Genomic DNA, 27,024 nt, shown 5'->3' on the forward strand with positions numbered 1-27,024 from the left:
ACTCCATAATCAGTTTTGAAAATACATGTATTTAAAACATTTTTAGGCTTTGATTCTAAGTTAGTGGATCATCTGATGGTTTTATTTTACAGTGTGCCAAAGGCAGTAATGCACTTTTTGGTGAATCATGTGAAAGATACTCTTCAGAGTGAGTTAGTAGGACAGCTGTATAAATCATCCTTACTGGATGATCTTCTGACTGAATCCGAGGACATGGCACAGCGCAGGAAGGAAGCTGCAGACATGCTAAAGGTATCGCAAATGCTTCTGAATCTTCACACCCGGGGCTGGGTTGTAGATATAAACACTACATTCTGATCCCTGGAGATACAGTCATCACAGGATGGCTAGTCTATTTTTTTGCATAGTACTTGATTAGATTTTTAGACTGAAGGTACTAATTGTATAGATCTGCCACATATAAAGGGGAGAGATTACTTCCTTTTTTGATATCATAACTCAATAAGCATCTATAATTTTTTTTATCTTTTTTAATGTAGGCATTACAAGGAGCCAGTCAAATAATTGCTGAAATCCGAGAGACTCATCTTTGGTGAAGAGAACTATGTAACACTGAGACTTTGTTGACTCGAAATTTGCTAGTTACTGCCTACTTGAGTAGAATTTTATTTATGAACTCCTGTGTATTGCAATGGTATGAATCTGCTCATGTGAAGAGACTGGCTATAAACTGAAAATCGTACTCTGTATCACAGAACAAATCATACATTTAATCCAAATAATAAATGGCTGTTTCTAAAGTTGCCCCGTACATATAAAGTACACATAAAATACATCAAGTCTTTCTTGTGACAGTTTCATTTGAACTTAAAAAGAACTGTTCATGTTCTAGTCGTACAAGCAGTTTGCCTGTGGATAAGATGACCTGTGTAACCTGTGAGCAGTCTTAAAGCTGCTGCCATAGTCCTTGGAGAAGAACGCACGAAGACAACATTTCATACAACTATAATGCATGCACACTATAAACTGGTCTGGCTTTGAAAGGTGTGAGCTGACAAGTTACTCACAGTCACTGTAGTCCACCTATCCTTCGAGATCTACTTTTATTGAGCTTCTCTGCAACCTCTGATGTGTTAGTAAGAAAGCTGAAGGCACAAGAAGATCTGTAACACTGACGGTGATGTGCATGAGGTGTAGCTACTGCAGCCCTTCCACTTCCGGGTCCACGCTGCCCTAGTGCATTAAACATCTAAATTATCTTTCTTTGATTCTTTCTTAAACCTGCAAGCATGAATTCTACTTTCCTGCATTAAAAACAACCATCTAGACTTGATTTTCAAATATAATAATTCCAATACATCTTTAAATTAGGTCACTCATAACATGCTCTAAGATTCACTTGGAGGTGAGACTTAAAACCAAATACTGTGCTGGTCATCGAAGTATATGTCTCTATTAGTTGGTAACAGTTACTTTTGCTTCACACCAATGATACATTAGATTACAACAAATAGGAAAATACTGATGGAGCCTTATTATTTAAAGAAAAACATCTGGACAGACACACCTAAAGGCTTTTTACTACTAAAATACATTCAGAGTTTTGGGGTGAGGTTTAGAACATACTCACATTTTATTCAAATTCCCCAGGTGATTCTTGGTATGAATTACATAAAAACTTTAAGATATGGGTCAAAATCCTTAAGGCATCTAGCTCCATCTCGAAAAGATCATATCAGCAATACAGAATTTACTGAACATGTTAACATTTCTGTTACAACAGTTATGAAGGACTACTGGCAGGAACAATGTGTTGGTAACGTGAGCTTATGGTACCCACGTACTAGCAAACAACGGGCTCAGCAACTGATCTCAAACATAAAAAACCAGATTCAATCTTAATGGTACTACTTTGAATCTGTTCATAGTACCTTCTTGATAGAATACATACTACCTAAATGTTCATTAGCACACACTTTAAAATCACTCTGCCATTATTCAATATCAGTACAGCCATCCCTGATTTACTCACTTCAGATACATCAGATGACTACCATCCCAGTCTTTTGAGTTTGTAAGGGGGGAGAAACTTACAGTGTACCATTCCCCAGCATATCAAACATAATTTCAAATTGAAAATGTTACCTTTACAACTGAGGTGATGGTAATGTACTTGCTGGCACTACACACCTTGTACAAGAAAAGCAGAGGCAAGAAAGGTATGTAAAGTTTCAGAAACCCTTCATTTATTGGCTCAAACTGAGTGAAGCTCTGAAATGTGGCGATGATCTCTGACATTTACCACGGACGCCTGTATGTTCTTGCTATGTAAATAAAATTGCTGGTACGAAATGACATTCAAGTTTTGTCAATAAGTCAATTCTTCCTAACTTTGCTCCCAGGGAAAAATTTAGATCTACTAGCTTTTTAACATATAAATCTAATTGGAACGTAAGACAGCTTATGCTATATGAAAAGTTTTACAACTTTTTTCCTACGCAATCTCACAATTCACAAAGCTACAATTACATCTCCATTTTTACATATCAGGCTAGTGATTTGTTTCAAGTATCCCAGGTAGTAAATGGCTAGAATTTGAACACTAAAGCCATGCTTTGCTGCCTGTAAGGTTTTCAAGAAGGAACCGGATTGTGAACCATTTGTATTTATGTTTCACTTGGTCCTCAGGGAAATAGGGATAACTACCTTGATTTTTGACATGTAGAAACAGTTCTGAGAATTGACTTGCCTAATGTATGTACAGCTTACCTGGGTCTTGTTCTAAATCCTTTAAGCGTGACCTGAAGACTTCCCTTACCAGAAGAATTACTTTGATACTCTCATATGATGGGGTATTTGATACTATATTTGCCGCTATTTTCTCTCTAGTTACTTTTCCGTTTATCTCAAGTTGTAATCTGCTTGGGGACAGAAGCTGAAACTTAAGTTTCCAAATTTATAAAATATTGCTTCCTTAGTAATCTGGCAAAACAAGGCTGTGAGTAAATTTATACTGAAACACAGGTAAGAGACTGGAAAACTGAACTGGAAACTTTCTCAAAAGTACATGTTTTTGTTCTTTGAAAAGAAACTTTCTACTGTAATTTCTACTCCCAACTAGGGCTTTGTGTAATACTTTTCTTCTTAAGGAGAACTGTATCTGCTTCCTAAATGGCAAAAAAATTCAGAAATCTACAGTTTCCAATACCGTATTTCACATCTCTAATGTGACCACTGCGGATGCTGCTGGTGTTAGTAAGGTCAGGAAGATAGACACTTGGATATAAAAGTATCCAAGAGTCCTTACTCTGCCCTCTTTTTCACTGTTCTTCCTCATCTCTAAAAAAGAGCGCAAGAAGGATACAGTAGTTATTTCATGAAATAGGATTTTTAAAAGAGATTATCCTTGGCAATTATGGTTTTCTATGGTAGTCCTTAATACCTGCAGACCAGGAAACAAAATACCCCATCATTACACATTAATCAACCTATATAAATAATGAAATTACTCACACTCTGAGGCCTAAAGTATACTCCATTCTCTGTTGTTTGGCTTGTGTGAACGAAAGTATAAGTTCTGGAGCCAACCTTTGGTACATCTTGAGAATGAGATGGATACGTCTGAACCACCAGAAGGATTTTTCATCATAGCTGAAGCCATTTTATAATGTAGAAATTCCTTTTTCCTATTTTAAGTAATGAAAGTCCATTCTTAAGAATATGTTGTCCAACGACTAAAACACTCTCAGGATTTGTTACTTGTCTGTGATTTATACTGACTCCACCTTCTGTTATCATCCGATACCTAAAAATAACAGTGTTTTAGTTAGATAAATCCATCACCACTCACCTCTCCCAATGATATTTCATTTATATTTCAGAGGCTGTCCAACTAAAACCACTTAGCACTGAATTGTTACCTTTATGTTCACTCTAGATATCTGCCTCCCTTAAATGCTCTTCTAAAGGAGATTTAAGGCACAGTTTCTTACTTAGTAGAGAAAAAGCTGGGATATCCCACAGCTCTATATAGAACTATTCAGTTGGTAGTGATTTAAAAATGAGTAACAGAATCACTTTCTCAAGCCAATTCCCCCCCTCCCCACACTTGGAGTAGGGGCTTACAGAAAAGAAGCCTCCCGACAGAAAGAGGGCAATGCTGCTTTTAATGAGCTTCCATGAGCTACAAGTCACAACTATATATGCTATTACAAAAACCTTTAGAAAACTTGCTTATGAAACTGGAAGAACCTTGGAAATTCTATTCTGAGACTATGCAAATAATAGCACATTTTGTTAAAATGTTAAAAAGCAGAACTTTTTTAGAAAAGTGAAATGGGCTGATTTCAGAAATGGAAAATCAGTAGCTTATCTAATTCCAGTTTAGCAACAATTTTTTGATGGCATATGTAAATAGGTTTTACTCACATTATTTATGGCCCAGTTCATTCAATAAACATTCATAGAGCCTTTACTACTGAAAACTAGTGGGGTAATCCAGACAAATAAATAATTACAGTGATTAAATGCTATAAAGCCCCAGGAAAGGTTGCTCTAGGAGCACACCGGGTGGGTGGGGGTTGGAAATTTTCCTGAAAGAAGAGACATGTAAACTGGAGAGTAGCAGTAAATTTCACAAACAGTGAGGAAACATGGGGAGGAGCTAGAAAGCAGTGAACTCTGAGAAGAAAAGAGGTCTAGAGTATGAAAGGCCTTGGAAGTCCTTGTGAAAGGCAAATGTTCATTTTCTCTTAACGTGTTACCAAATGAAAAAAAATGCTACAACCCGTGGTTTTACAAAATTACAGTAAAACATCTTCTGTTTAAGGACAAATTTCTTTCTCTTAGGAAGTGTTGTTTTGGGCTATTTGCTACAGTTTACAGATCAATTTCTACATTTTGTTTAAATGTACAAGCCAATCTTACTCAGCTTACACAATGTAAACAAATGTCAGTGTTACTTAAGAACTCTGTCAGAATCAGAGACGGTGTCATCTTTAGTGGTACAATTTTCAGTATCAGTAAATAAACCACTAGAAAAGTCCAGTAACCCCTGTGGTCCCTTAAACAGAGTCCTTTCCAATGCTGAGGAGAAACTGAGTTAGACTTAAGGAGAGACGGTATAGTAGTACCAGATTTTATAGAAAATTTAAAGGATTTTCGACAATAAGTACTCCGTTTTCACTGTATTCTGGGATTAACTTCTGCCAGAAATGAGACCCCATTGAAGCATTATCAGGAAAACACCTTCTGGAAACGCATGCTGTGAACTGTAACATTTACTGCCGAATTAACTGTGAATCTAAAAGTTAAATAATCTTACCCTCGGGGACCATCTGGAATGGCATTTGCTTTGCGGCATGTATCTAGGACACTTGTTCCTGGGTCAAGAACTAGTTCAGAAAACGAAGCTTCTTTAAACAGCTCTTTTAGCTCTTGATCAGACATAACCTCCAGTGCGTCTATGCTACTATGGTAAAGGGCTTGAGTACACCTGAAATACACATTGAGAACCACATCACGTGAGCGCTTTTCCAGACACATGGGCTAGTACCCAGTAACCAATTATGGAGTGCCCATTATGTTCCACACTGAAAGGTTTTGAAACAGCAACGTTTATCTTACATAATTTACACTTAATTCAAGGTGATCTTTCTTTCCAACAGAAGCTATTCTACAGTACTTAGGTCAACCACTGACAATTCTTGTTAGTGGTAAATAACAACCCTAATGAATTTTCTCGTCTATTAATTACATTAACTTTATCCACTTTTAGTTATTCTAAAAGGCCACCTTTTAGCAGAAGCAAGCCCTTCTTGTCCATGAACAAGCTTTGTAACTTCTGCAGCAAGTCGTTTCTGAGGACCCCGCTTTTCTGGCTCTTTCTCATGCAGCTGCATTATGTGGTCAATCTCTGGAAGGGGCAGAAAAGTGAAGAGCTTCAGGTACCTTTGGGGCAAAAAATACAGTGTTAGGTATATATAAGTAACATATCTAATTTTTATCTCTAACTCCCTTACCCTTTAAAAATCATCCTGCCTACTTTTTTTTTTTAATTTTTTTTTTTAACGTTTATTTTATTTTTGAGACAGAGACAGACAGAGCATGAACGGGGGAGGGGCAGAGAGAGGGAGACACAGAATCGGAAGCCATCCTGCCTACTTTTAAATTCATTCATTCATTCATCGAGAGAGAAAAGCATCGCTTCTCGGCCTTTTGGCTAAGATCAAGTGAGAGACAGAAGCAGGTGGTAGAGGGAGGGAGAGAGAATCCCAACAGGCTTCGTGCTGTCAGCACAGAACCCAACGCAGGGCTCGATCCCATGACCCTGAGATCGTGACCTGAGCCGAAGTGAGGAGACAGATGCTTAACCAACTGAACCACCCAGGTGCCCCTTTAAATTTATTTTTAATTATGAAAAATAAACACGAAGAAAAGTACCCAAAAAAGACACCCGTGCACATACCACCCACGCTGAGGATGTCACTATTTTGCCATCTTTGTTCCAGACCTTTCTTTTTGAAAAAGAAAAGTACAGCTCTAGATCCCAGCACTACCACATTCCCCTCCTCGCCCACAGAGAGCAGCTAATCTAAATTTGTGCCCATCCTCCCTAGGGATGTTTTAGTACTTTTATGTATATGTGCCCATAAATAAAAAATTTGTAACTTCCTGACATACTATTTTGTGTATCCTCTTTTTAAAATAAAACACATAGAAAGACATAGAAAAGTATGCAAATCACATAGTTTAATGAATCAGAAAGCAAACATCTACCATCACCTGCCTAGAAATACATCATTGCCTCCACCCACCGAAGCCCAAATTTATCACATCCCCTTCCTCTCCAAATTAACCACTCCTTCGCCTTTCAAAATCATCACTTATTTTTCTTTATACTTTTACCATTTCAGTACCCCTCCATAAACAGCTTCACTTTGTTTTGCCTGTTTTCAGGCTTTATATAAACGGAATCATACAGAATACATTTTTGTGTTTGGCTTTTCTGGCAGATGATTACGTTTAGTAAGAGGCTCATCCATGTGGTTGTGTGAACAGCTGTCACGTACGTACAGCATTCTGTGCTGTGACTGTTTCCACGATATATTTATTTATTCTGTGTTGTTTCTACTCTTGGACAATTACTGATAATGCTGCTATGAATATTCCCATATATTTCTCTTGGTGCCTGTGTGCACTGATTTCTTTTGGGGACATACCCAGGAGAGGAACTACTGGGTCACAGGTTACGTACAAATACAGGTTTAATAAGCAGAGACACATATTTTTCCTAAGTAGTTCTGTAAGTGTAGCATCGGTACCTGACATTAACCCTCTGACAGCCAAGGCATGTATTTCAAAGCCCTCCACCTCCAATAAACATACTGCCAGCTGCATGCCACAGCTAGCAGCAAGTCAACTAGACAAAGCACCAGACTACTGACACGCATGAAGCTCCTCTTTTAGAAAGCTCTGGGTAACCTAGATAACTGGCCGCTTGAGTGATGCTGTTTCTCCCTACCCACTTCCTAATTTCTGCTGTTTTAAATTTGCCAATAAAGAATGAACTCACAAAGTTCTTAGGCACTTCACCCTTCATCCTAATAATGCAGAGCCCCTGGACCACACTCTCTTCCTCTCTCTCTCCCTATCTGAGACCCCAGAATGCCACAGACCCTCCAGAACTTCTGAGTCATAAATCTTGTTTTTCGAAGTTCTCTGATGGTTGTGGCTGAGGTGCATCCTGCAATTGTAAGAACCCTTAAGGCAAGTCTAGCCACAAGACGAACTCACAAGAGGCACTCGGCTCAGGGAACCATCTCTAAGCGCAGCCACAAATAGTCAGCCCAGGTGAGTGTCCCCAGGCATTTCTAACCGCTGGCACCACTATCAATAGGCTGAGAGCCAAACAGTTGGTAGATGGTACAGTCAAGGGGACTGTGTGATGATAGCACTTGTAGTTAACCTACGGGAACGCGTTTAGCTTCAACTATCTTTTTTTTTTCTTCAAAGTTTTTTTTTTTTTTATTTTTTTTTAACGTTTATTTATTTTTGAGACAGAGAGAGACACAGCACGAACGCGGGAGGGGCAGAGAGAGAGGGAGACACAGAATCGGAAGCAGGCTCCAGGCTCTGAGCCATCAGCCCAGAGCCCGACGCGGGGCTCGAACTCACGAACCGCGAGATCGTGACCTGAGCTGAAGTCGGACGCTTAACCGACTGAGCCACCCAGGCGCTCCCTTCAAAGTTTATTTTTATTTGTTTTGAGAAAGAGAGAGAGAGAACGAGCAAGCAGGGGAGGGGCAGAGAGATACGGAGGCAGAATCCCAAGCAGTCTCTGCGTCATCAGCGTAGACCTTAATGAGGGCTTGAACTCACAAACCATGAGATCCTGACCTGAGCCGAAATCAAGAGTTGGAGCCCCACAGACTGAGCCACCCATGCACCACCCCCAGCTTCAACCACCTTACTAACTGTGACTGGCTAACCCAGATGGTAACACCATTTGGGAAGGCAGCACCACTTGCTGGAGGTCTACTGCACTCTTCCGTGCTTCTGCATATTGCCTCTGCTGTGTGTTTCCTGTCACTGCTACCATAATAATTCACTCTCCAGTGCAATGTGATTTAGGCTATATGGACTAATGAGATGATAAGACCACTAATTATAAAGGCCTTTACTGACTACTAATGTACATGAGGGTCCTCCCTGCCTTACGCCAAGGACAGCTAGTGAAGGCAGAGTGAATCCCAAGGCTGAGATTGCTGCCCAAGATGAGGCTTTGGGCTAATGGTACCGAGGAAAGGGTACTCCAGTAGATAAGGAGGAGTGAGAACTCCCCTAGTGACCACTGAGTGGTGGGTCACAGTGGGACTATGTGCCCTAACCCAGATACACAGAACAGCCTTGTAATAGGAAACCAATGGCACCATGAAAGGAGACATTCAGTGAGGCTTGCTGTCCCCACATGGCCGCTACACTCACCATCACTTTGTCTCCCTAACCCCATGGGATATCATAAGTCCAGTCTTCGGTGTGGTTGCTAAACAATTAATAGACAAACACAAATGTCCTGAACATCTTATGCCAGTGCCTCTTAAGACCCCAGAGGGGGTACATCAGCTCCAAATAAATGCAAAATTTATTTAACAGAGATGAAAGCTTCCTGGGCATTGCTTAGTGCCACTAGGTACCAACATGCCAAGGCTCTGCTATTTGCACCAATAGGAAAGCCAGGGCTTTCCCAAAGGTCCCGTGTACACTGCGCTAGTGGAGGCAGATCCCAATCCTGGGGAGGGCAACTGGGACACCTGGAAAGGAATGCAGCCACTTATGAAGTGGGCTCACAGGGACATTTTCCAGAAACCTTTTCTGGTAACAACACGTAAGATCAACATAATGAAGAAAATAAGAAAGTAACAATTAAGGCATCAGAAATTATGCCTTAACTGAAATTCTAACCTTAAAGACTGTGCAGCAGGAAGGATAGAAGGGAGCTAACTGGCTATTACAGGTTTGTGGCCTGTGATTGAAAACTGTTACTCATGGCTGAACTGCACAACGGGCCAGTCTCTCTGAAGACCCTAAAATCTATAATCTTCTCAGAGAACAGTCCAGCTATATGTCTGTTTCCTTTGAGATACCACATCCTGAGCCCCCTAGGCTTTCCTCCCCAAATGGGATAGAACAAAGCAACATGTCTCAGGGGGTGCCCCTGGTACCAAAGGAAAAGCTGACCTGGTTGTTGAGGCCACTGATGAGGATGAGGACGGGTAAAGGAAGATGGAGCCCCCAGAGCCACTGATATCTGTACCTACCCCCCCCCCCCCCCCCCGGATATTTACTGCCTGGTGCTGTGCTCATCCTTTCCTCACAGAAATCACTAAAGCTAAGGCTCACAGTGAATGGGAAACATTAGACTAGGCCTGTCTCCTGCAGCAAAGTTGGTGTGGTCCCGTATGTTTATCATTTCGATGACCATAGTGACCCGAATGACACCCTCTTCATTTCTAAACCTGACGAGGCCTCAAGTGACCCCGAGTCCAGAGTATTACTCTATAAGGCGCTCCCCCTAACTACAGGGCAGTGCTACTAATTTTAATTGGACTGCTGAAACCATTTGAAAGGCACTGGGGGGCACGGGCATGGTTGTTAGACATAGAGGAGGTTACTATCCAGGTACCTGGACACTTCAGATCTATGCCCTTCTACCCCCGCTGCCCCCTTGAACAAATTTCCCTCAACAAAAAGGGCTCCCAACTCCAATAAATCCTCAACTTAATTTTGCCCTTTATGAAAACACACAGGTTAACCTCTTCTGGGAGTTACAAAATCTCAGTGTTCCTGGCCACTTAGTATCTAGACAGCCAGTCTCTAAACTCTAGATCCTATCGCTAGCATTCTCCCATCTATAGCCCCCTTCGGCCATCCACCCTCTTGCCACTCAGCTGCCATCCATCCTGACTTGAACCCAGTCTCTGCAACTGCCTCTGACCTCTTCTCTAAAACCCAGGGCTGGCAGCCACCTAAGCCTCTACCGCAGGGAGTTGGTGGCTCCCCAGGACTCATCATCCCACCTCCCAGAGACAGTGGCCCCTATACCACTCTGGTAGTCCCCTGGGTCAATGAAAATGTCCCTAAGGGGGACTCTGTGAATGAAATGTTGCAAGAACCACAAAGTAGCGAAGACATCACTACAAGCATGAAACCTACAGACATCACAATGACTCTAAACCTGTATCTTTCAATAATAACACTGAATATAAATGGACTAAATGCTCCAACAAAAAGACATAGGGTATCAGAATGGATAAAAAAAAAAAAAAAACAAGACCCATGGTTTTGCCGTCTACAAGAGACTCATTTTAGACCTGAGGACACCTTCAGATTGAAAGTGAGGGGATGGAGAACTATCATGCTACTGGAAGTCAAAAGAAAGCTGGAGTAGCCATACTTATATCAGACAAACTAGACTTTAAATTAAAGGCTGTAACAAGAGATGAAGAAGGGCATTATATAATAATTACAGGGTCTATCCATCAGGAAGAGCTAACAATTATAAATGTCTATGCACCGAATACGGGAGTCCCCAAATATATAAAACAATCACAAACATAAGCAACCTTACTGATAAGAATGTGGTAATTGCAGGAGACTTTAATACTCCACTTACAACAGTGGATAGATCATCTAGACAGAGAATCAATAAAGAAACAAGGGCCCTGAATGATACATTGGATCAGATGGACTTGACAGATATATTTAGAACTCTGCATCCCAAAGCAACAGAATATACTTTTTTCTCTAGTGCACATGGAACATTCTCCAAGACAGATCACATTCTGAGTCACAAAACAGCCCTTAATAAGTATAAAAGAATTGAGATCATACCATGCACACTTTCAGATCACAATGCTATGAAACTTGAAATCAATCACAGGAAAAAGTCTGGAAAACCTCCAAAAACATGGAGGTTAAAGAGCATCCTACTAAAGAATGAACAGGTCAACCAGGCAATTAAAGAAATTAAAAGATATATGGAAACAAATGAAAATGAAAATACAACAATCCAAACCCTTTTGGATGCAGCAAAGGCAGTACTGAGAGGAAAATACATTGCAATCCAGGCCTATCTCAAGAAACAAGAAAAATCTCAAATACAGAATCTAACAGCACACCTTAAAGGAACTAGAAGCAAAACAGCAAAGACACCCCAAACCCAGCAGAAGAAGAGAAATAATAAAGATCAGAGCATAAATGAACAATTTAGAATCTAAAAAAACTGTAGAGCAGATCAATGAAACCAAGAGTTGGTTTTTTAAAAAAATAAAATTGATAAACCTCTAGCCAGGCTTCTCAAAAAGAAAAGGGAGAGTACCCAAATAGATAAAATCACAAATGAAAATGGAATTATTACAACCAATCCCTCAGAAATACAAGCAATTATCAGGGAATACTATGAAAAATTATATGCCAACAAACTGGACAACCTGGAAGAAATGGACAAAGACCCTAAGCACCCACAGACTTCTAAAACTCAAACAGGAAGAAACAGAAAATTTGAACAGACCCATAACCAGTGAAGAAATTGAATCAGTTATCAAAAATCTCCCAACAAATACAAGTCCAGGACTAGATGGCTTCCCTGGAGAATTCTACCAGACATTTAAAGCAGAGTTAATACCTATCCTTCTCAAGCTGTTCCAAAAAATAGAAAGGGAAGGAAAACTTCCAGACTCATTCTATGAAGCCAGCATCACTTTGATTCCTAAACCAGACAGAGACCCAGCAAAAAAAAAGAACTACAGGCCAATATCCCTGAGGAATATGGATGCAAAAATTCTCCACAAGATACTGGCAAATCAAATTCAACAGCATATAAAAAGAATCATTCACCATGATCAGGTGGGATTCATTTCTGGGCTGCAGGGCTGGTTCAATACTTGCAAATCAATCAATGTGATACATCACATTAATAAAAGAAAAGAACCATAAGACCCTGTCCATCGATGAAGAAAAAGCCTTTAACAAAATTCAGCATCCTTTCTTAATAAAAAACCCTCGAGAAAGTCGGGATAGAAGGAACATATTTAATATCATAAAAGCCATTTATGAAAAGCCCACAGCTAATACCATCCTCAATGGGAAAAACTGAGAGCTTTCCCTGTGAGATCAGGAACATGACAGGGATGCCCACTCTCACTGCTGTTGTTTCACATAGTGTTGGAAGTTCTAGCATCAGCAATCAGACAACAAAAGGAAATCAAAGGCATCAAAATTGGCAAAGATGAAGTCAAGCTTTCACTTTTTGCACATCACATGACATTCTACATGAAAAACCCGACAGACTCCACCAAAAGTCTGCTAGAACTGATACATGAATTCAGCAAAATTGCATGATACAACATTAATGTACAGAAATCAGTTGCATTTTTATACACCAATAATGAAGCAACAGAAAGACAAATAAAGAAACTGATCCCATTCACAATTGCACCAAGAAGCATAAAACACCTCGGAATAAACCTAACCAAAGACGTAAAAGATCTGTATACTGAAAACTATAGAAAACTTACGAAGGAAATTGAAGAAGACACAAAGAAATGGAAAAACATTCCGTGCTCATGGGTTGCAAGAATAAATATCGTCAAAATGTCAACACTACCCAAAGCAATCTACACATTCAATGCAATCCCAATCAAAATTTCACCAGCATTCTTCTCGAAACTAGAACAAGCAATCTTAAAGTCTGTATGGAACCACAAAAGACCCTGATAGCCAAAGTAATTTTGAAGAAGAAAACCAAAGCGGGAGGCATCACAATCCCAGACTTAGCCTCTACTACAAAGCTGTCATCATCAAGACAGTATGGTATTGGCACAAAAACAGACACATAGACCAATGGAATAGAGACTCCAGATTTGGACCCACAAATGTACGGCCAACTAATCTTTGACAAAGCAGGAAAGAATATCCAATGGAAAAAAAGAGAGTCTCTTTAACAAATGGTGCTGGGAGAACTGGACAGCAATATGCAGAAGAATGAAACTAGACCACCTTCTTACACCATTCACAAAAATAAACTCAAAATGGATGAAGGACCTGAATGTGAGACAGGAAAGCATCAAAACCCTAGAGGAGGAAACAGAAAAAAACCTCTCTGACCTCTGCCGGAACAATTTCTTACTTGGTACATCTCCAAAGGCAAGGGAATTAAAAGCAAAAATGAACTATTGGGACCTCATCAAGATAAAAAGCTTCTGCACTGCAAAGGAAACAATCAACAGAACTAAAAGGCAACTGACAGAATGGGGAAAAGATATTTCCAAATGACATATCGGACAAAGGGCTAGTATCCAAAATCTATAAAGAACTCACCAAACTCCACACCCGAAAAACAAATAATCCAGTGAAGAAACGGGCAAAAGATATAAATAGACACTTCTCTAAAGAAGACATCCAGATGGCCAACAGGCACATGAAAAGATGTTCAATGTCACTGCTCATCAGGGAAATACAAATCAAAACTACACTGAGATTCCACCTCACGCTGGTCAGAGTGGCTAAAATAGACAAATCAGGAGACTATAGATGCTGGAGAGGATGTGGAGAAACGGGAACCCTCCTGCACTGTTGGTGGGAATGCAAACTGGTGCAGCTGCTCTGGAAAACAGTGTGGAGGTTCCTCAAAAAATTAAAAATAGAACTGCCCAATCCCAGCAATAGCACTGCTAGGAATTTACCCAATGGATACAGGACTGCTGATTCACAGGGGCACATGTACCCCAATGTTTATAGCACCACTTTCAACAATAGCCAAATTATGGAAAGAGCCTAAATGTCCATCAACTGACGAATGGATAAAAAAGATGTGGTTTATATACACAATGGAGTACTACGTGGCAATGAGAAAAAATGAAATATGGCCTTTTGTAGCAACGTGGATGGAACTGGAGAGTGTTATGCTAAGTGAAATAAGTCAGGCAGAGAAAGACAGACACCATATGTTTTCACTCATAAGTCGATTTTGAGAAACAAAACAGAAGACGGGGGAAGGGGGAAAAAAGTTACATAGAGGGAAGGAGGCACACCATAAGAGGCTCTTAAATACTGAGAACAAACTGAGGGTTGATGCGGGGTGAGGGGGGGGAAAGTGGGTGATGGGCATTGAGGAGGGCACCTGGTGGGATGAGCACTGGGTGTTGTATGGAAACCAATTTGACAATAAATTATATAAAATAAATATTTGGTAGAATTAAAAAAAAATGTCTGATTAGACATCAAGGCACAAGTCACTGTTATTCCAGACAATCTCTCTATAAATTCTTAAAAGAGAATTGCCAGTAAAACAATCAAAGGTGTACAAATCCATTCAGATGTAACTAACTACAGGGGCCATTTACTTCAAATGGCTCCTTCTGGTGGTGGCCTCCTTGGCCCTTTCCCTCCCTACTATAGGCATGGATGCACTGACACAATGCCATGCAACATCGAACATGCCCAAGTTCTTGGCATTCCTGGTGGAATTTACCACGTGGATGCCAGTGACTCTTCCTCCTTGTGGGCAAGATGGTACACACCCCCTAATACCAATTTAAACAGGTCATTAAAAGCTTATAACCTGTTATTAAAGATACTGAGATGGAGTCTCCTCGTTCAATAGTCACATTTGGTTGGTATGTAAGTCAGCCTATAATGAATGGTATCTCACCATTTACCTTCAAAACCTTAACGCTCAGATTTCCCCAATTAAGCTATAATTCCTAGTAATACAGAATTAATTGAGAACACATACCTCTGACACAACAAGCATACTAACATTCACATTATATGGGTTCAAAAAAAAAAAAACAGAGAGAAAGGGAGAAAACTTATTTGAAGACATAATAGCCGAAAATTTCCCTAACCTGGGGTAGGAAACAGACATCTGAATCCAGGAAACACAGACAGCCCCAAATAAGATGAACCCAAAGAAGTCTATATCAAGACACATTGATAACTAAAATGTCAAAAACTAAAAGGACAGAATCTTAACAGTGGGAAGAGAAAATCAAACAGTGATGTACAAGGCAACTCCCAGAAGACTATCAACTGATTTTTCAGCAGAAACTGCACGCTCCAGAGGGAGCACACAGTATATTCAAAATGATGAAAGGAAATAAGCTACAACTAAGAATACTCTACCCAGCAAGGTTATCATTGAGAACTGAAGGAGGGGTAAAGAATTCCCCATATAAACAAAAGTTAAAGGTATTCGTCACCACTAAACCAGCATTACAAGAATGTTCAAGGGACTTTTGTAAGTGGGAAAGAAGAGGCCATAACTAAAACTTAGAATAATTATGACAATTTCAATGGTGAAAGCAAATATATAGTAAAGGTACCAGATCAATCACAAAGCTATTGCGAAGGTTCAAAGACAAGAGCAGTAAAATCAATTGTATCTACAATAATTGGTTAAGCAGTACAAAAAATAAAAACATACAAATACATAAAATGTGGAGGAAGTGAATAAAAATGTAATGCTTTCTAAACATGTTCAGGAGCACCTGGTTGGCTCAGTGAAGCATCCAAGTTCAGCTCAGGTCATGATCTTGTGTTTGTGGGTTTGAGATCCACATTGGGCTCTGTGCTGACAGCTCAGAACCTGGAGCCTCCTTTGGATTCTGTGTCTCCCTCTCTCTGCTCCTCCCCTACTTGTGCTCTGTCTCTCTCAAAAAATTAAAACATTAAAAATAATAGTAAGTGCGTTCAAACTTAAGTGACTATTAACTTAAAACAGACTGCTATATATATAGGGTGTTAAATATGAACCTCATGGTAACCACAAACCTTTGAAAAGAGAATACATACGGAAAAAAATAAAAAGAATTCAAGCATAACACTAAAGAAAGTTATGAAATCACAAGGGAAGAGAGCAAGGAAGGAAGGGACAGAAGAACTACAAAAACAATCAAACAACAAAATGGCAATTAAGTATATAACTATCAATAATTACTTTAAATGTTAAGGGTCTATATGCTCCAATCAAAAAACACAGGCTGACTGAATGGATAAAAACCTCAAGACACATCTACGTGCTGTCTCCGAGACACTCATTCTGACCTAAAGACACAAAATGAAAACGAAGAGATGGAGACAAGTATTCCATCAAAATGGAAACAAACAAAAAGTCACGGCATTAGTACTTATGTCAGACAAAATAGACTTTAAAACAAGGACTATAACAAGAGAAAAGAGCATTAACATAATGATAAAGGGATCAATCCAACAAAGATAGATCATAAATTTCTATGCGCCAAAAATGGTAGCACCTATGTAAAGCAAATATTAATGGACATAAAAGGGAGAAATCAATAATACGATAATAGAATGGGACTTTAACACCCCACTTACATCCAAGGATAGGTCATCCAGGCAGAAAAATCAAGGAACCAGTGGTTCTGAACAACATAATAGACCAGATGGACTTAACAGATACACAGAATATCCCATCCCAACAAAAGAATACATATTCTTGGGGCGCCTGGGTGGCTCAGTCAGTTAAGCATCTGGCTTCGGCTCAGGTGATGATCTCATGGTCTGTGAGTTCGAGCCCCGCGTCAGGCTCTGTGCTGACAGCTCAGAGCCTGGAGCCTGTTTCAGATTCTGTGTCTCCCTCTTTCTCTCTCCTCCCCCGCTCATGCTCTCACTCTTCTCAAAAATAAATAAACATTAAAAAAAAAAAAAGAATACACATTCTTTTCAAGTGCACATGGAACATTGTCTATGATAGGTCATATGTTAAGCCACAAAACAAGTCTCAATAAATTTATGAAAACTGAAATCATATCAAACCACTTTTAGGTGTGAAACTAGAAATCAATTACAAAAAAAAAAACTGAAAAAACACAAACACATGGAGGCTGAATAACATGTTACTAAATAACCAATGTGTCAACAAAGAAATCAGAGAGGAAATTTAAAAATACCTGGAAAACAAATATAATGGAAGCATGATGTTCCAAAATCTCTGGGACATAGCAAAAGCAGTTCTAAGAGCAATACAGACCTCTCTCAAGAAACCGGAAAAATATCAATCTAAGCTTACAACCAAAGGAATTAGAAAAAGAACAAAGTCCAAAGTTAGCAGAAGCAAAGAAATAATAAAGATCAGAGCAAATAAATGAAAAGCGACTTAAAAAAAAAATGAAAAGATAAGTGAAACCAAAACCTGGTTCTTTGAAAAGATAAACAAAACTGATAAACCTTTTGCCAAATTCATCAAGTAAAAAAGAGGACTCAAATACATAAAATCAGCAATGAGAAAAGATACGAATGACACCACAGAAATACAAAGGATTATAAGAGACTACGAAGCTTAGGGGTGCTGGATGGCTCAGTCAGTAGACCATGCATCTCTCTCTCTCTCTCTCTCTCTCTCTCTCTCTCTCTCTCTCTCTCTCTCTCTTTAAATGTTTTTATTTATTTTTGAGAGAGAGAGAGAGAGAGAGAGAGAATGAATGAATGAATGAGTGTGGGAGGGACAGAGAGGGAGACACACAATCTGAAGCACGCTTTAGGCTCTGAGCTGTCAGCACAGAGCCCAATGTGGGTCTTGAACTTATGAACCACGAGATCATGACCTGAGCTGAAGTCGGATGCTTAACCAACTGAGCCACCCAGGTGGCCCTAAAGCATGCAACTCTTGATCTTGGGGTTGTGGGTTCAAGCCCCATGCTGCGTGTAGAGATTACTTAAAAGACTACCATGCTCAACCAAGGAGGTTAAAGTCTTGTACTGTGAAAACTATAAAACACTGATGAAAGAAACTGAGTATCACACAAACAATGGAAAGATAGTCTATGGTCATGGAAAGAATTCATATCATTAAAATGTCCATCCTACACGCAAAGCAAACTATAGATTCAATGCTATCCCTCTCAAAATACCAACAGCATTTTTAACAGAACTAGAGCAAATAATCCTCAAATTTGTATGGAACCACAAAAGACCCAGAATCACCAAAATAATAATCAGGAGAAAGAATAACAAAGCTGGAGGTATCACACTTTCGGATTTCAAAATACATTACAAAGCCAGAGTAATCAAATAGAATGAAGTACTGGCAGAAAAATAGACACATAGATCAAGAGAAGAGAATAGAAAGCCCAGAAATAAACCCACACTTAAATGGTCAGTGAATCTATGACACTAGGAGGCAAGACAATACAATGGAGAAAAGAAAGTCTCTTTAACAAATGGTGCCAGGAAAACTGGACAGCTACACGCAAAAGTATGAAACTGGACCACTTTCTTACAACATACATAAAAATAAACTCAAAATGGATTAAAGACCTAAATTTGAGACCTGAAACTATGAAACTCCTAGAAGAAAACATAGGCAGTAATCTCATGGGCCTTAGCATTTTTTCTAGACATTTTCTAGAAATTAGACATTTTGCTAGATATGTCTCCTCAGACAAGGGAAACAAAGTAAAAATAAACTATTGATACTACACCAAAATAGAAAGCTTTCACACAGAGAAGGAAACCATCAACAAAATGACTTACTGACTGGAAGAAGACACTTGCAAACGATAGATCAACAAGATCCAAGACATATAAAGAACTCATACAAGTCAACACCAATAATAATCCAATTTAAAAATTAGCAGAGGACCTGACATTTTTCCAAAGACAAACTGATGGTCCAATATAACAAGATGCTCAACATCACTAATCCTAAGGGAAATGGAAATCAAGACCACAATGAGGGATCACCTTATACCTGTCAGAATAGCTAGTACTTTTAGTACATGTAACTGGTATTCTACTCTTAATGGTGGCTTTTGGAGAACTGTAGATCTCAATTTTAATTGTCTAATTTACCAATCTTTTTCTTTGTATCTCACATAAGAATCTTTCTCTATCCCAGTTATGAAGAGATTTTCCTATTTATGCTCTGAACACATGATTTAGCTTTCGTTACAGATTACGTTGACAATCTACCTGGAATTGACTTTTGCATACAGTGTGAGGTTAAGTTTCACCATTTTCCTCAAATAAGGCATCTAATTATCCAAGTGATATATATTGAAAATATAGTCTTGGGGCACCTGAGTGGCTCAGTCAGTCAAGCGTCTGACTTTTGGCTCAGGTCATGATCTCATCGTTGATGAGTTCGAGCCCCGCCTTGGGTTCTGTACTGACAGCTCAGAGCCTAGAGCCTGCCTCGGATTCTGTGTCTCCCTTTCCTTCTGCCCCTTCCCCTCTCATAGCTGTCTCTCTCTCAAAAATAAATAAACATTAAAAACATTAAAAAAAAAAAAAAAGAAAGAAAGAAAAGATGGTCTTATTCCACTCTTCTGCAGCGCCACAGACATTAAGTGACCATAGATGCTGGAGTCTATCTGGATTCTCTAATTTTTTCCATTCGTCTCTCACCCTTACATTTAAGCTTGTGCTTTAAAATCCAAACATTATTATTAGAATTAATAAGAGTTTAGCAGAGTTGCTGGGCACACAGTTAATACACAGAAATTAATTCTATTTTTATACATCAGAGCCAAGTAGAAAATGAAATATTCAAAAAGATGTCAGTTCTTGATACATCAAAACTCTAAACTGTATCGTCAAATATGTTGAAAACAAACCTGAAGGAAAAAAAATCTTAATTATTGTAGTTCATTATAAAACATTTTTCAGTCTGGAAAAATCATTTTTGGTAGAATTCACCTTTTCTTTGTTGCAGGTATATTTTTATCATCAATTACATTCTTTGAAGGGTTTAAGATAATGTGAATGAATTGACAAGAAAATCATTTTTAAAAAAGGATCTTCAAAGTGTGTACTACGTTATGGTAAAGAAAAGAAACTTTAGAGATAAGAGTAAAATAAGGTTTAGTCAAGTTGACCATAAAAGGAGTGAAAAAACCAGACTATGCAACTGATAACATCCTAAGTACTTACTAGAAGTATATCAAAACTTGAGTCTAAGTTTTTCAGGAGTCACGGTAGTTCTCTGCTTTAACTAACAAAAAACTTGTTTAGAACAGTTAAAACTGCAACGTTCTGTGTCTTAAGTAGAATCTAAGTGAAAACAAAACACAAAAAACTATAAAAGGCACACAAAGATTCAATGGCTAAAATTATACCATGACCTTAATATACTTAATTGTTCTCAGCACACTATTAAGAACTCACCTTTCTACCAAATCATCCTGCTGCCTGACAAAGAATTGATACAATTCAAACGGAGAGGTCTTATCTCTGTTTAGCCACACAGCATTACCAGCAGACTTTCCCAATTTGGCTCCTGTTGTACTTGTAATTAGAGGAACAGTGATTCCAAACACGTCTTCTCCAGTCAACCTAAGCATAAAGGAAAACTTCATTATGCGCCTCAGTCACAAGTGTTGGTAGGTTTTGCTAATCGTTCTTCAGATTTCATTCTGGTCTCTTGCTCTGAGAAAACTTCCTTTACCTTCTAAATCTGAATGTTTGTCCCTTGTTTTCAGAGCACTCACTGTTTTGGCATTTGTCATTCTCAACTACAATGGAACCAGTGACTCTGGGGGAGTTTCTGTATAACTAGGGCCTCAAAACTTTAAAGGCCCAAGAAAACAAGGAAAGAAAACTAGGTAAGGAGTCGGGTAGAGACACTAAGGATGCTTTAAGGGATTTTAAAAATGAGTAGCACATGGGCTAGGCTAGAACTACAGAGTTCATCTCCCTTAAGAAAAACGTCATTAAAATCTACATTATTTGCCAAACATTTGGAGTTGAAAAACAATTTTTTTGCGATGCCAACCAAAAACTAATACTAGCTTCATGGAAGGTGCAGCTAAAGCAGAAACTACTCACCGAGGCACAATCCCATTCAAGTATAAACAAAGGAAAGCAGTTTCTCAATTCAGTAACACAGAATCCTGGCTGGTGGTGTATTTCCTGCAGAGTTCTAGAATATGTTCCATACCTAATACCATTAATCCAGCCCGTTAGTTCTCATTATCAGCCTGTCACATCGACACCATTTCAGACTCTTAACGGGGAGAAAACCAAAAAGGACTTGAAAAGGGGGTCACTACCCAATCCCAATAGTGAATCGTAGGATATTCGGGTGTAAATTATTTGGTCACACGATTTCTCCTGGGTCTAAAGGCGCTTACTTGTGGATAAACTCGTATCCGGACATGATATTGCCCAATTGATCAGATCCACCCAGCTGGACCCGGCATCCATAATGTTGGAACAGATAGTAGAAATCATAAGCCTGGAGCACCTGGTAAAAAAACTCGGCCAAGCTCATGCCCTCGGGACTCCTGAGTCGGGTCTGGACGCTCAACCGGCTCAGGAGCGTCCCCATGCGGAAGTGGCCGCCTACGGCGGATAGGAAGTCCACCAGGTGCTGCTTCTGGTACCAGGCTGAATTATCCAGTACCGTGAAGCTTCCCCAAGGCCGCCCATCTGCGAAGAGCTGCTGGTGATTAGCACCCATGGCCTCGAGGCCTTGGCGCAGGGCGCGCGCATTGCTTCGCACGCGTTCTGCGCCCAGGGCCTCGCGCTCCTTGGTGCGGCCGCTCGGATCTCCCAGGCGCGCGGTGGCACCTCCCACCAGCGCAATCACGTTGTGGCCTGCTCGCTGGAAGTGAAACAGGCCCAGAAGAGCTAGCAGGTGCCCCACATGAAGCGAGTCGGCCGTGGGGTCGAAACCGCAGTAGATGGTCTGGGGAAAGTTGCCCGTTCCACGGTCGAAAAGCTCTGGGAGCTCTATCTTCGTACCCCTCTCGGGGAAGAACTCCTTGAACAGACCTCGAGCCTTTTGCACCGCCAGCAGCCCCTGAGCGCCCGAATGGGCCTCACGCAGTCCCAGGAACAAGACTCCTGACATGCCTGGGCTCCCAAACCACCTGCCCCGGGAAAAGCACCGGAACATGGGGGCCGCCATCTTGACACCGACACGATGCGAATGCTGGGATTTTGGAGTCCTTGCCACACCCCCCAGTGTCAGACTCCCATTATTACTACGGAAATTGCTTCCGTGTTTTTCTGCGCATGCGCGGGTAGGGCGAGCCGGTCACTTAGCTACGGAGCTTCAGTTCTCAGCAGTCATTGGAGTTCTGACGACGTAAACGGGGGTTCTCCTTAGCTTGCAGTGTAACTTCGCTAATACTTAATTTCCTCATTCGTGCAGCAGGTGTGCCTGTGATAATAGTTCCTGCTTCAAAGGGCTGTTGTGAGGACTAAGAATTAAAGCCCTTGGCACCTACGAAGCGCTTTACAAACATCAGAGTTTGTTTAAGTTTTAACATGAAATTGTGATGCGCAAATTGGTTTGAATTCTTGGCTCATTGCAAAAACTTGTTCACAGTTGTGATGGGTTAGAAATTTTTTAACTTAAAGGAGAGAGAGAGAGAGAGAGAGAGGGCGTTGGAACGCAAACAATTTTCGGAGTGATTCCCCAAGTAGATGAGAGCACCAGCTTCTCCAGGAGGTGGCAGTCTTGTCCAAGCTATAGGGAGAGAAAAGTCAATACAATAAATGCAGAAAGCCCTGTTTTATTATGTAACAGTTACAGGTAACCAGGTTTAGTATAACTGGAATCAAATAGGTGATCACATTTTCACAGCATGGCGATTGCTATCAGTACTCCTCACCATGGATGGGGTTCTCATTGCCAGTTGGCTGGTATAGAATCCAGCTCCAAAACCCTATTTATTGTTTATTATTATTATTATTATTATTATTGTTATTATTATTGTTATTGTTATTATTATTAAGTGGGCTTTACGTTCAGCGCGGAGCCCAACTGTGGTGCCTGAACTCACATCCGGAGATCAAGACCTGAGCTGAGATCCGAGAATCTGATGCCTAACCAACTGAGCCTCCCAGGCCCCCCAAAATCCATTTTAGGGTCTTATTTCTAGGACTACTTTCAATACGAACTGTGTAAGGTCGAGTTAGAGATTTGTGTGCAGAAGGATTGTGTATTCTTGGAACAACATCTGTAATGCAGCGATGGAGGTAGAGGGTGAAGTTTTAGTATGAACAGTTTGCAATAGCAGCCTCAAATAATCCTATAGGGTGCCCTGAGGCTGGGATTTCCTTTCAGATTCATTCTAAATTGAAACAAGGGGCAGGCCTTTGTACTTGGTTATTGACAAGCCATTCAACGTGGGATGCACTTGGAGAGTAGGCAAAATCTTGATCAAGGCTTTGGCAGAGGGCAAGATGCAAAAATAGGCTCAGCTGTGAGCCATCACCAACCTATATGCCCAGAAGCTAGGGGACTGAGTGCCTTGATCCTGAAACAGGTGTCTGGGCCATGTGCCAGACCACTCCCTACAAGACATTTCCATCTCTTTCTTTCTGTTTTTTAAAATATTTATTTATTGGGGCGCCTGGGTGGCGCAGTCGGTTAAGCGTCCGACTTCAGCCAGGTCACGATCTCCCGGTCCGTGGGTTCGAGCCCCGGGTCAGGCTCTGGGCTGATGGCTCAGAGCCTGGAGCCTGTTTCCGATTCTGTGTCTCCCTCTCTCTCTGCCCCTCCCCCGTTCATGCTCTGTCTCTCTCTGTCCCAAAAATAAATAAACGTTGAAAAAAAAATAAAATAAAATAAAATGTTTATTTATTTATTGTGTGAGAGAGAGCAATTGAGAGTCAGCAGGGAAGGGGCAGAGAGATAGGGAGACAGACAATCCCAAGCAAGCTCTGCACTGTGAGTGTGAAGTCGGATGTGGGGCTTGAACTCATGAAGTGTGAGACCATGACCTGAGCCGAAATCAAGAGTCGGACATTTAACCAACTGAGCCACTTCCATTTCTTAACATTAAGAAATCATTTAACAAAATGAAATGCTATTTAAAAAATTAGTTTCTTTGCATGTATAATTATCAGTGAAGTGAGATTCTCATTGTCAAATGTTAACTGTGATAGGATTTGAGATACTTATTCAACAGGTTATGCAACTCAATCCCAAATGCTGAAGAAAATAAGCAGGTGTGTTCTCTCATGTTGCTCATCAAAATATCTTAAAATATGTAATAATAACCCGTTCACCTGCAATCTTATTTTGTGACATTTTGATCAGAGATATATGTAAGTATGTGTAGCAGGAAATTTTCCTGAGCACACAGCAGATAGTGTTTTCTATTTAGTACCTAATACACAGGAAGATTTGAACATTTTTAAAAGGTATCTTTCATTCTTGAAGTTTCTGGTTAATATGGTAAGTAACTATCTGTGGTTTTTACAGGTATGTTAGTAATCTTATACCAGAAAGTATGACTTCATATTGTCATTTAATTACTTAGTCATGTCAAGAAATCGTACTTCTCCTTATACAAGTACCTGTTTCAGTATTACTGAAGAACTTTTGAGAAGCACTTTTGTGGATAATGAAAAACAGAAAATTTCTATTTGAGATTAGAATTTATTGTAAGATCTTTTAAAATAGATTTGGGTTCTGGGATTGGCTGGTTCAGTCAGTAGAGCATGCAGCTCTTGATCTTGGGGTTGTAAGTTTGAGCCCCACATTGGGTGTAGCGATTACTTTAAAAATCCTTAAAAAACACACACAACAAAACAGATATGGGTTCTGCTTGATCTCTTCTTTTTAGGTTTAGTTCTATTTCATGAACAGGTAGTGAAGTCTGGTACAGATGCTATGTGAGACTTCCAGTAGCTCAGCGACCACAAAAATTATTTTCCTTTGTAATATGTCTTGGTGTAATAGGAAAAGTGGGGCTCTGACCAACGGGAGTGATAGAAAAAGGTGGGACATTTAAACCTTTGGAATTATACACATGGCTAAAATTTTCTGGGCCTGGACCTATGACCTGAGGTTGGGGTGAGAAAAGGTGCATAAGTTGATTCATGCTGTTTTTATTGGCTTAAAAAGGAAATAAATAGTGTTAAAAAGTATTTTAGAAAGTATGACTCAACTGTGATAATTTGCAGTTAGCTGACCTTGAATTAGCATCATATCAATCTCACAATTACCCTTTCCTGCAAAAAATGCCACATAAATGTTCACTTTTGAGAGCACCCCTGTTTTATATGATTTAGTTTCAAAATGTAAAAAAAAAATTGTAATAGCATTCAACAGGCACAAAAAGGGGTGCCTGGGTGGCTCAGTTGGTTAAGTGTGTGACTTCAGTTCAAGTCATAATCTCGTGGTCCTTGAGTTCCAGCCCCTTGTTGGGCTCTGCTGACAGCTCAGAGCCTGGAGCCTGCTTTGGGTTCTGTGTCTCCCTCTCTCTCTGCCCCTCCTCTGCTCATGTTCTGTCTGTCTGTCTCTTTCTCTCAAAAATAAACATTTAAAAAAATTTAAGAAAAAAAGGCACAAAAAGAGTAAAGGTTAATACTGTTTTTTTTTAAGTATTTATTTTGAGAGAAAGAGAACACTTGCGAGTGGGAGAGGAGCAGAGAGAGAGAGAGAGAGAGGGAGAGAGAGAATCCCAAGCAGGCTCCATCCTCAGTGCAAAGCCCCATATGGGGCTCAGTCTCACAACTATGAGATCATGACCCAAACCAAAATCAAGAATCGGATGCTTAACTGACTGAGCCACTCAGGCACCCCTAAGATTAATACTGTTTTAAATGTTTTCTCACAGGTTATGCCCAGCAGTTTAAAGTTAGGCAGTTCTGCTTACATCTGAAGCATTTCTCTATAGCATGGAACATATTCAAATTACAGCAGAGATCTGGCTGGGGTTAAAATATAAGCTCTTTAAAGGTCATAGAAAAATCAAAGCAGAAAGGAGCCTGAGGAATTCTGATCACTATAATCACTATAAAATATTATTCCTACTTATATTTTCTTTTCTCTCTTGAAGACAGGTGGCATAGGTTTCTTCTGGAACATACGTCGTGACACAGGATGCAAACGGAGTGGATGGGAGCAAGAGCTGACAATTGTTATGTCCCTTCAGGGATTTAGCGATGGCCTTCCAAATACTTCCAGATGAAGTATTTCCATTATGTTCCTATTTCCTACTACTTGAGAAAAGATAAAGAATCACTTCTAAAAGCTAGTTTCAAGGCTTTGTTGTCTTTGTATAGTAACCAATAAATCAATCTGCTTCATAATTTCACCCTCTCTCCTGACTTCATAGTTGCCAATATTCGTGAAACCCACACCATAAATCATTAAGAATCCTCCCATGCTGCCCATCCTTATCTGCAAGAAAATCACTCCCCTTCCATTCCAAATGAATTCCTTCCAGGAAGTTTCTTCTGCATTAGATGGGATAGGAGAAAGATGCTTTTACTCCCCAAGTTCATCATATCCCTAAAATATATTAATATGTGAAACTAATAACGCTCATCCTCCTCACAAGAAAAGAAAGCCCATTAAATTTAATTGAAAGTATAAATTTATGTGAGCCAAGTGCCTTGAGACCTAGTCTATGTCCTTTTATTGAAGTGTCGCTGATGCTTTTTGAGCTGGTGGTCATCTTAACATTCAAACAATTTTTAGAAGAAATTAGTTTCTTCAAAGCTGTTGGTTACAGGACGATATTAGACCAAAAAATAAAACAAAACCAAACAAACAAAAAAAAGAAACTGTTACTAAGTGTG

General features: G+C 39.9%; 2 protein-coding genes across 10 annotated transcripts in view; one reads left to right on the plus strand and one right to left on the minus strand.

The window, feature by feature from the left end:
• Nucleotides 1–2,318, plus strand: part of DNM1L (dynamin 1 like) — a 65,957-nt gene extending 63,639 nt beyond the window's left edge. For all 9 annotated transcript variants that reach the window (XM_045061642.1, XM_023256915.2, XM_023256916.2 and 6 more), the window contains 2 exons: nt 93–252; nt 501–2,318. In XM_045061642.1, coding sequence (XP_044917577.1) covers nt 93–252; nt 501–557 — 217 coding nt within the window. In that variant the 3' untranslated portion in view covers nt 558–2,318. The remainder of the gene's footprint in view (nt 1–92; nt 253–500) is intronic.
• YARS2 (tyrosyl-tRNA synthetase 2) lies at nt 1,571–22,445 on the minus strand. Its single transcript, XM_003988547.6, has 5 exons — nt 21,612–22,445; nt 20,647–20,814; nt 5,755–5,910; nt 5,285–5,455; nt 1,571–3,766 (listed from the first exon to the last, which is right to left on the minus strand). Exons 1-5 carry the CDS (start codon nt 22,388–22,390, stop codon nt 3,607–3,609), a joined length of 1,434 nt encoding a protein of 477 aa, XP_003988596.1. The 5' UTR covers nt 22,391–22,445; the 3' UTR covers nt 1,571–3,606.
• Between the last annotated feature and the right edge of the window lie 4,579 nt (nt 22,446–27,024).

This window comes from Felis catus, chromosome B4 (genome assembly GCF_018350175.1).
Source record: "Felis catus isolate Fca126 chromosome B4, F.catus_Fca126_mat1.0, whole genome shotgun sequence".
Taxonomy (NCBI): Eukaryota; Metazoa; Chordata; class Mammalia; order Carnivora; family Felidae; genus Felis; species Felis catus.